Below are 10,878 nucleotides of genomic sequence, written 5' to 3' on the forward strand. Positions count from 1 at the left end.
GTATTACTCTATTTAATTATTATTTCACAGCAAAACGAGAAAACGATGTCGTTCTGACAAGGAGAACAGTCACATTCACTGGTTTATAAGTTTATTCTTCAATTCTCATCAAACAGAGTCATTCTCATTCCTTGATTTCGTTCCAACATCCTTTTCCTGTACACAAACTGAAAGTCTACTTTTCCAATGTGCGACAATCAAAGTTACAAATTTAGTTTCTAATTAAAAGCTAACAACTTTCGTTCTAGTTCATTTCTCCAAAGTCCAAAGCTTTGAGCTCTGCATCCATCAATGGGGCTCTCTCTCATGAAGTCCAAGGTACCCTTCATCGTTATGGTGGTCCTCCTTGCTTCTCTGTGGCAAATCTCTGATGGGGTGTCCCCAACTCGGAGGGTGTTTGGGCTTAAGGGTAAGAGGTTCACGGTGGTTCCAAGCTGTGGAGAGCTGGCTATGGAGTCTCAATGCTCTCAGAACTCAAAGTGCAGCTGGTGCACAAGCAACGACCTTGATGACATGTGCTTCACCAAATCTGAGGCATTGAGGTTGCCCCACCAGGTTTTCTCTTGTGGATTCACACGCTGAGATCCCTTCTCTTTTGGTTAATTGGATCTGTTTTTTGTTTTTTACTCTCTCAGATTAATTCATTTTTTGTTTTTGTTTATTTGGTTGGTTGGTTGGTTGGTTGTTGTTGTTGTAATGTTGTCTATGATTTTCATCAATTTTGAGAGCTGAGACATTCTAAAGGATAATTGAAGGTAGAGTGGAAATCTTATTTATCATTTAGTTGCCACTTTGGTATCTAGGAAGTGGTATAGATTTACATAATCAATTATTTGTACAATGTGTTTTGGAGAGCTGAAAATGCAAAGCTTTTTGGGAAAAGTAACAATCATAAAACTAAACTATCCCTTTCCTTCTGTATCTTTGTTTTCTTCTGTTATGTGTGAACTCTGAGAAGATTACTTTTTTCAGTAATAAGATACATTAGAGCATGGGAAATTGAGTAAGAAACTGGAATTTAGTAAAATCAGAAAACCCTAATTTTAGTAATTTATGACTCATGTAGACTAGTAAGAGTGAGTGAGTAACTAACTAATCACGCGACACGAACTAAGTACCAAAAGTAGGATATTATAGTTTGGCTTTTGTTAATCGAAATGCCTTTTGTCACTAGAAAACTTGTTACAAAGTTGCCTATCTCAGTTGTGGCCTAGTAAAAAATAAATTAAGTTCAAGTAGCTTCTTAGGTTGCACTTTACATTATCCATTTGGAATGAAGTGTTCTTTGTAATAGTGCATAGTGTTTTCACTTTCCACTGGAATTGGAGCCAGGTTTCTGAATTTCCTTCTAGCACTCTAAGCCAGTTATTTGGTGCCAGAATTTTGGATTGTTCTGCTTGTACTAATATAAAACAGCTAAGATCTCTTGATTTGGGGTCAGCTAAAGTAAACATATTCTTGCAGATTTCAATCTTGCATTTCTTGATTTTGAATTGGGGTAAATCATGGTCGGCTTGAATTCTTGAAAAATGTTAGGTGATTAATACCTTTTTTTTTAATTTTTGTTTTACATTTGAATCAACACTAGTCAGTTTTTTTTAATAGGTTTAATTACTTTATTGATTTTTATAATTTCATCAAATTTTTTATTAGGACTCTATATTTTTTTTCTTTTTAGTTGAATCTCTACACTGCTTTTAATTTTATAATTAGGTCTTTTTCATATCAAAAATGTTAAAATTAACAAAATATTTCTCTTAAAATATATAGTCAAAGATCTAGTTAAGTTTTTAATTGTGAATATCTTTAATTTGTAAAAAAATATTCAATTTTTTATATTAAAAAAGACCTAATTATAAAATTAAAAGAAGCGTAGAAATCTAATTAAAAAAAAATATAAAAACTTAATTAAAAATTCAGTAAAATTATAAAAACTATTCTTGCCTCAGCGAACGGAGGTATAACTCGGCTCTTGACGAAGGTCGGTGATCCTTCCCAGAAAAGTGTGGTATACGTCGGTTGACTGGAGCGGGGAGGTTGAGTACCTGCAAAGGCACTCCGATGCTTAAGTTAGCAGAGTGATATAGGTGTATGAATATTCTTCTTTCATAAAAAGATGATCTTATCTTTGGTTGTTTCCTCGTCCCTTTATATCCGTGTGGACGAGGTTGTAACGCCTGAGGAGAAGATTGATTGCATATCCGACGTTATGAATTAGAGATTAATGCTGTCCTTCAAAAAGGTCGGTTATAATTGAAGATTATGCGTTTCCGAGCTATAACTCGTAACCGATGTTTACTGGTCATATCACAGCCCTCAAGCTTGTCCTGACTTAAAAGAGACAGGTTAAGCTTTTAAATGGTCATTAGCGAGTTATACCTCGGCATATGGAGCCCCCAGCTTAACGTGGTTCATTTAAGTAAAACCGTTTTGTTTTGAAAGGGTTTGGGAGATGGAAGGGTAGTGAGAATTAATTCTTGTGGTTTTTCGTAGCATACTTTATTTATTGTGTTAATAATAGTTGTGCTATTTCCAATGCGTTGCATCTACCGTTGAGAGTGGGTGGACTCGAACGGCTGATATCATCTTACGGAACTGAAAAGTTTTGTTAAATGAAAAGGAAGGGGACTTGGTGTTTTTCTTTCGTTGCAGTACAAGAAATCTTCAGAGGCTTTTAAGGAGAATGAGTACTAGAGGTTAGTGAAATTTCCTTCATTTCTTATTCTCAGAAGTACTTTTCTTTATTTCGTTTACAAAAATGAGTGAGAGAAAGAAAAAGGCATTACCCAAGGTTGAAGACAGTGAGTCTTATGACTGGGTAGATAGTGATGTTCAGATACGGGCTTCGCTTTTCTTAGATGTAGATAGTGTTGGCAGAGTGGTTTTGTCCAGGATAGTGAAACCAGGGTTTCGTCTTGAATTGTTGCCATGCAGTCGGTCTGATCGAGTCTATCATAGGAGGAAAGATTTTGAGAGTTTTTATATGTATAGCCCTGTGTTGGAGGAGTTGCGTGTTAAGCTTCCGTTCTCCAACTTTGAGTGTGATGTTATGACACAGATGAATTGTGCTCCCTCTCAAATCTATCTTAACGGTTGGGCATTTATCAAATGTTTTGAAATTTTGATGGAGTTTCTTGAAGTTGAAACATATTTAAAGTTATTCTTTTCACTATTTCAAGCCAAGGGTGTTTGGAAGGGGTTGTGGATAAATCTGAATAGCACCCCAGGTTTTTCTGTTTTCAAACTTTATAAATCATCTTTCAAAGATTTTAAAGAAATGTTTCTAAAGGTAAAATCTGTAGATGAGGAGTTTCCGTTTTATCTTGATGAGCACCTGGGAGAGAAATTTCCCATGTATTGGTGTTGCCAACCAAATCATATACTAGGCCCCGAGCTTATTAGTGATCGGAATGAATGCATATTGTCTTTTCTGATTGAAATGGTTGATAAGGGTGGTTTAGTGTCTGTGTCAGAGTTGCTCCCCTGGGAGGATGACAGATCGGCCGTTTTGGATTATCTAGGTGAGGAATTTTGCGGATGTAGGCTTTTTTATGTGAGATATATTTGTTCTGATATTCTTAAAATTTTTTTTTTTGTAGCGGGGAAGTATCCTGGAGTATCGGCCTCAAGCCTAAGGTCTCGGTTTAAGGCAAAAAATTTTGAAGGTTCCTCATCAAACCTGGAAAAGGTTGATGGTGGGGCCGAGGTTAACCAACCTTCAAAGAAAAAGGGAATTGTGTTTAAGAAAAGGAAAACAAATTTGGTGGATTTGGATGGTGGAGGAAGTAAGCAAGAGATGTTATCATTGGAAGATTTGTCGAGTTTTACCTTGAAACAAGAAAAATTGCACGCTTTTGATAATGAAGGGGAGAGTTCTTCTGTTTGGTGTCCGAAGTTTCCGTTTAATGTTGTTGCTGATGAGGTTGTTCAATCATCTACCGACGTTTCTTTGGTGGAGGAGGTCGGGGACATAGGAGTCGACCAATTTCTGCAGGTTAGTTTTCTTTTCCAGTCTTGCTGACTTATACAGAAAATAATATAGTTACTTACTTATTGTCGTTTTGAATGGCAGGTTCTGGAGTTTCGTCTTGCTAGTATTGGTCGCAGTCAAGAGAAGAAACACAAAAAATTGTCAAATGATGCTTCTGCAGCTGTTGCTTTAAAAGAGGAGCTTCTGTTGAAAGACAAGTCCTTATCTGATCTGAAAGAAAAATTTGCTGAAGTTGAAAGTGAATTAAAGGGTGAGAAGGAAGGTCGGGAAAAGACAGTGAAGTTATTGGCGAAGAAGGAAGAGGATCTCATCAGTCTAGGCAACCAAGTTATTAAATTGACCTCTAAAATGAAAGAAATGGAGAGTGCCAAAGAGGGTGACATTCTGGATGCATTTGCAGAGGGGTTTGAGTGAGCTGTGACCCAGGCAAAATTTCTTGTACCTGAGGCAGACTTCTCTGCTATGGACCCTGGGAAAATAATTCGTGAAGGTGAGCTTGTTGATGACGAGGAAGCTGCCGAGGAAGGCGATGATAACTTAGCTGATTAGGGCTTTTATTAGCATTTTGGGCTGTATTTTTGTGGAACCTTGCCTCTTACTTTTTGGAATAGGATCTGTTATTTATGTATGTGCTGGAAACTTTGTTTTGTCTTTTTTGAATGCTTGTTAAGATTCTGACTTATCCTTATGAGAATATTTTGACTGTGTTGTTATTTAAGCGTTTAGTATTTGCTTAAATGTTGCGCATTCGTTACTGAATAATGCGACTTGGTTTGGTAACCTTTTCGTGAAAGGTCGTCGAAGTCTGATAGTTTGGTAACAGTTTTAACTGAAAAAATGCATGAAAATATGCTACAAAATGTTGAGTTTTATTATGAATAGTACCTTGACATGTTATATGTCGGTAAGCTAGCCTCGTTAAAACCTTCTTGAGCAAAACCTCTATTGGGAAAAATCTCAAGGTAGGAAAAAGAGTACTAGCATGCTGTTGTCCTTAACTGTAGTATCGCTTTAAGGAGTGTACATTCCATGTGCTGGAGATTTTGTCTCCATCTAAATGTTCTAACTTGTAGGCGCCTTTTCCTAAAACTTCACATACTCGGTATGGACCGTCCCAAGTTGCTGCGAGCTTTCCGTGGGTGGAAGGTCGGCGAGCCTGTTCTGTTTTTCTTAGTACTAAGTCGCCGATGTGGAATCCTCTGGGAATTACTTTCTTTGAATATTGTCGGGCAAGTTGCTGTTGTAATGCTCGGTGCCAAACAGCTGCTATATCTCGGATTTCTTCGACTAGGTCAAGCTCGGCCAACCGAGCTTGGTCATGATTTATAGCTTGCGTTCTCAGCGAGCTTTGTGAGACTTCGATGGGGATCATCGCCTCCGAGCCGTATACTAGACGAAACAGAGTTTCCTTAGTTGTTGAGTGTGTTGTAGTGTTATATGCCCATAGCACCTCAGGAATAAGCTCGGCCCACGCCCCTTTCGCGTTATCGAGCTTTTTCCTTAAGGCTTGTAAGAGGACCTTGTTCGCTGCCTCCGCCAACCCGTTTGATTGTGGGTGTTCTACAGATGAGAAGTGTTGCTTGATTCTTAAATTCTGCAAAAATTCTTTGAAATTATGGTCGGTAAATTGTCGACTATTGTCAGTAATAATGTGCTGTGGTATGCCGAATCTACAGATAATATACTTCCACACGAAATTAACCATTTGTGACGATGTTATTTTTGCTAAAGGCTGTGCCTCGATCCACTTAGAAAAGTAATCGATGGCAACTACCAGATATTTTACCTGTCCCGAGGCCGTGGGGAAAGGGCCGAGGATGTCGATGCCCCATCTGTTGAAAGGCCAGCTTACCACGGAATGATGAAGTTCCTCGGCAGGTAGGTTAATGATCGGTGCGTGCTTCTGGCACTTGTCACAGGTCTTGACTTTTTTGCCGCTGTCTTCCCACAATGTGGGCCAGTAAAATTCGGCTCGTAAAACCTTTTGTGCTAAGCTTCGAGCTCCGGTGTGTATTCCACATATGCCTTCGTGGGCTTCGGATAATGATGGTTTCAGTGGCTAAGAGAAGGGGGGGTTGAATCTTAGCCCCCTTTTTTTTTTTGCTTGCTAACACTTGCTGGACTTAGAAGAAACTTTTCTGTTTTTATCTCGTCCCTAGCCACGAGACATTTTCATTTTGTCTCGTCACTTGACACGAGACATTTTTTGTTTTTCATCTGACAGTTAAAAACAGAATTGAAGTAGGAAGAGAGAGAGAAGATTACACCCAGATATATCCTGGTTCAGCTGCTAAGTGCAGTGCAGCCTACATCCAGTCTCCATCACAACAATGATGGAATTTCACTATAATCATCCAGATTACAAATTGTAAAGTGCTAACCCAACTTACAAGGGAATTCCCACAGAATCATGAAACACAACACAGATGTACAAAGGAACTCTAAGACATCTATGGCTTTTTCTTTTAATTTTGCACTCTCTGCCTTTTTTCGCTCTATGGCTTTTTCATACAAACCTCACTGTTTGCCTTTTTCCATGAGACTCAAGACATGACAAAATTAAACAGAAACATACAAAACAGAAAACATTGAAGGAGAAGAAGAACTGCTAGCTTAGGTAGCTCTGAGAACTCTATGCCTTGCACTCTCAAACCTTACTCCTTGAATCAAACCATGACTGTTCACCTCTTTTATAGAGAAGTGAAGCCTTCACAGTTGAAACACAAACCCGAGCTCAGCTTCTTTTCCTTCACAACAAAAACCGGTTCGGCCTCACGGAGAGAGAAGAGATAACCATGCATTAACCAACATGCAATTACCTCTAGTCCTTTCTTGATCATCACCCTTCATCAATCCGGGCTCTCCATCCTTGGCTTGCTCTCCAAGATGGATTTTCTGGCCCTTGATGCCTTATGATGATAATGACTTCATCTGCTTCAATCTCTGTCTTCAACCATCACTTCGCCACTCTAGCTACTCCCTGTGGTGGTTGAGCAAAATCAAAGACAAGCCATGCTTCAAGAATCTCTTCTCTTGGCCGAATCTTCAATGTCCATTTTTGAGCTTGAAAAGCTCAAGATAACCTCACCAAATCTAACCACATTTGGTAAGTATCTTAGCTACAGCTCATTTTTATTTTAGTATGTTTTCTTGCCATCATTAGCTTGATGGTCTTGATGCATGCAACTTCTTCTTTTTCTTGGTTAAAAAACATTTCTTCCATTGTTTCCTGGACAAGGACCGAAGAAAGAAGAAGAAAGAGATGAGAGAGAATTAAAGAATCTGAAGAAAAGCAATGTAGAGTGGTTAAACACATTAATTTGAGAATAACTTGCTTTTACTTCCCTTAGAGTGGCGTGCATAGTCATAATAGCCATCAAATCAATCTTCTCTCTCTTTCTTATGTTTCCAATGCATTAATTAAATTTGAATTCCATCCAAATTGAGAAATGGAATCCGTTGGAGGCAAGCAACCAAATTCAAAGAGTTGGGTTTTTCATCAATGTGCCCCAATCCCATTTTTTTTTCGGACCATGCATGCTAAACAAATTGGGCTTGTGACATTATTTAAATTTCTGGCCCAATAGTAACATTTGCTTTCCTAATGAAATTTGGAACATGCACAAAGCAAATGGAAAGCATGTAACACACTTGGACTTAGAGCAATCAAAATCATTTGGGCCCAAGTAACTTCAAATCAGCCATATTTATCATATATTATCAAAACCAAAGGCTGAATGTATTTTGGGCTTGCACCAGAAAATTGTTTTCGGCCCAATATAAAACCTGCATCACAAAATTATCATATGATTAATTAAGATTAATAATTTGCAATTAAATATTTTAATAATGTTTTAGTCATCACAAATACAAATATTAATTTAGAGTTTTCCAAACTCATCAATCTCCCCCTTGATGACAAACATTATTAAAATTGAAATGGAAAGAAATTTAAAGATTGAGTACGAGTACTCCCTTTGAAGATTGAATTTCTCCCCTTTTCAAATTATCACATGGCTCCCCCTTGATGTATGCTATTTTACCAAGGGAAGCACTAAACCTGTGACATTTAATCAAGCTTTAAGAACAATGTTATTTAGCATGTTATATGATGCTAAATGCTTGATTTATGAGCAGTTTTAAATTGATAATCAAAACTCATTTGATATCATAAACTGATTTTCTGCTCAATACTATTTCACACAAAAAAAATGCTGTTCAAATGATTTTCAAACATTTTCTGGTCAGGATATCAGAGCAAAGAGAATTTATTATGATAAGGAAAATATTTGAAGCACACATGATCAAAACATGGCAGTTTCTATACTTTTCATAATTTAAAGGAACTGCCCAAAATGTCAAGCATGTTAACCAGGATGAAACAGAATATTCAATACAATCATGCATATTCATCAAGGTTAATTCACAACCAGTCACTCATTCATTGCCAAAGCATTATAAAACAGTAGCATCAATTATAATGAGGCAAGAGCAGTTTCAATGCTATCATCAAGCATCAAAATATATCTTTTAACAAGGGTGATCATGAATTTTTAACAAAAAATTTCATCCCCTGTTTTTTCATATTTCAATTTTCAGCTTTTCTCCCCCTTTTGTCATCAAGGGGCACCTGCACAAAATATGAAGAACACCACAAAATATCCATAACAACAAAGCAACAACAAAAAAATAACAAGAGTGTATCAAAGTATCACAGAGCAGGGAGTTTCAAGTTATGCTCATACAAAAAACAGATTGAGCCTAATAGAGCCAATATCAAATAAAAGAAAAGCAGTCATTAATCATCAGACAAATTGTAATCAGAGTCTGCAACATCTTCTTCACTGCCAGCGCCCAGATCCTTTTCCAAGTTTTCCAGCATCATACCCACTCGCTCTTTACATCTCCCCCAAGCACATTCATTTTCATAGGCTAGCTTTTGAGTAGCCCTATGGAATTGAATCATGAGTGTAGACATATTAGAGAATTCGGTGAGGATTTTCCTTGTTGACTCGGTTGCTTTGGAGGATTCAAACTGGCTTTCAAGGTCACTGTCCATTGGCATTGATTTCTTACTCTTTGTTCCTTTTACAGCACCACCGCCTTTGATCATAGAAAATTTGTTCTCCACAGTTTCATTTGTTAAATCTACCTTATAGTACTCAAAAATACACGTGAGAAACATTCCATAAGGTAAATTAGCCTTTTTGGTACTTCTTACACAGTCCCACATATGTCTGATCATGAGATAAGCAAATGAAATAGGAGAAGAAGTAGCAAGGGCAAAAATTATTAAAGAATCAGATACAGTTACCCTATTGTGAGAACCACTTTGTGGTGTTAAAATGTGGGTAGTGATGCGATGCAGCAATGAGTTGGTTGGTCCAAGAGCTTTGTAAGTAGGGACAGTGCCATCTAATCCAGACATGTTTGCACAGATATGAGAGAGAACTTGCTTGTAAGTAAGCCCAACATGATCATCCCATTTGTCACTCATGTATACCCTCGGTCCTTCATCCGTGTAGCCAAGGGCAGCACTGATGGTTTCAATGGAATTCATAAAATGCACATGTCAGGAATCTGGATGGATCATAGTGAGAATGTGGCTTGTGAAACTTGTTCTTGAATTCTAGTGATTCAAGATTTGCCGGTTCCCTGGTTTCATGCAACACAAAAGCTTTGGGCTTCTGAGAGCTTCTGCCTGAGGTGTGTGGTGTAGCCTTCTTTGGTGAACGCGGCGGTGGAGAAGGGACGGGTAAGGTTTGAGACGATTCTTCTTCAACACTGGGCTCCTTGTTTTTGCCTCGGCCAGAACTCTTGTGAGCTATCTTCTTTCTCATGGTGGGTGTTTGTTTGACAGATTGAGAGGGAGAGGAAGAAGATATAGAGTGAATGTGAATATGAGTGTGTGTTTGTGGAGTGACCGGTTTTTGAGAGAGATTGATTCTTCCACTCTTTCTTGATGCAGTTTTCTTTTTCATTATGGGGAGAGAGATAATGAGAGTGGAAGAAGAAAGGTTGGCCGAAGGTGGAGAGTGGAGGGAGGTTAAGGAAGCAATAAATGTTGATTGTAGAGAGATGATGGGGGTGGTTAATAGTCATTATGCGCGGTTATTAACCAAAGCGGTTTCCCAAAAATTTGAAAGAAGATTTCCTTGAATCAAGGGATTAGTTGAAAAGGAAGGATTTGATTTGACATTATCCCTCTTTCAACTAGATATGATAGGACAACTTTGAGATTTGGTTTTCAAAAATGAATAATTAACAAAATAGTCTGAGATGGGTCAAAGGGATTTTGTGGGGCCCGTTGGAATTTGTTTCTGCGCAGTCTCCCCCTTAAGCATAGCTCTCCTATCATGCATTTATTTTTATCTCGTCTATTCCTGCGAGATAAAATTGAACAGAGTCAGAAATTCACAGATTTTCAACTTGATTTAAATCAATCATTCCCAAGCTTTTCCTCAACAAACAGAATCTATCTTCACAGAGGGGTTTTGTAAAAATATCAGCAAGTTTTTCTTCAGATTTTACAAATTGAATATCAATAGTACCCTTTTGCACATGTTCTCTAATAAAATGATATTTGATTTCAATGTGCTTTGTTCTTGAGTGCAGAACAGGATTTTTGGAAATGTTTATTGCACTCATGTTATCACAAAATAAGGGTATGCTATTGATTTTTAATTTGTAATCTTCTAATTGAGTTTTTAACCAAATTAATTGTGAACAACAAGCAGATGCGGATATATATTCTGCTTCAGCTGTGGATAGAGCCACTGTGGCTTGTTTCTTGCTTGACCACATGTTGAGTGAGCTTCCAAGAAAGCAACACATGCCCGAGGTGCTCCTTCTATCCACTCGATCTCCCGCATAATCTGCATCACAAA

General features: G+C 37.8%; 1 protein-coding gene across 1 annotated transcript; it reads left to right on the forward strand.

The window, feature by feature from the left end:
* Positions 1 to 2,758: 2,758 nt before the first annotated feature.
* Positions 2,759 to 4,623, forward strand: LOC110279610 (uncharacterized). Its single transcript, XM_021139573.2, has 2 exons — positions 2,759 to 3,994; positions 4,073 to 4,623. The coding sequence occupies exons 1-2, from the start codon at positions 2,759 to 2,761 to the stop codon at positions 4,403 to 4,405; spliced, it is 1,569 nt and encodes a 522-aa protein (XP_020995232.1). The 3' UTR covers positions 4,406 to 4,623.
* The last annotated feature ends 6,255 nt before the right edge of the window (positions 4,624 to 10,878 follow it).

Source organism: Arachis duranensis, chromosome 3 (genome assembly GCF_000817695.3).
Source record: "Arachis duranensis cultivar V14167 chromosome 3, aradu.V14167.gnm2.J7QH, whole genome shotgun sequence".
NCBI classification, from domain to species: Eukaryota; Viridiplantae; Streptophyta; class Magnoliopsida; order Fabales; family Fabaceae; genus Arachis; species Arachis duranensis.

Excerpts from the sequence above, each read along its gene's own strand:
- LOC110279610 (XM_021139573.2), top strand. The coding sequence starts at position 2,759 with ATGAGTGAGAGAAAGAAAAAGGCATTACCCAAGGTTGAAGACAGTGAG. Across the intron at positions 3,995-4,072 it reads GAGTCGACCAATTTCTGCAG|GTTCTGGAGTTTCGTCTTGC; the intron begins GTTAGTTTTCTT and ends TTTGAATGGCAG.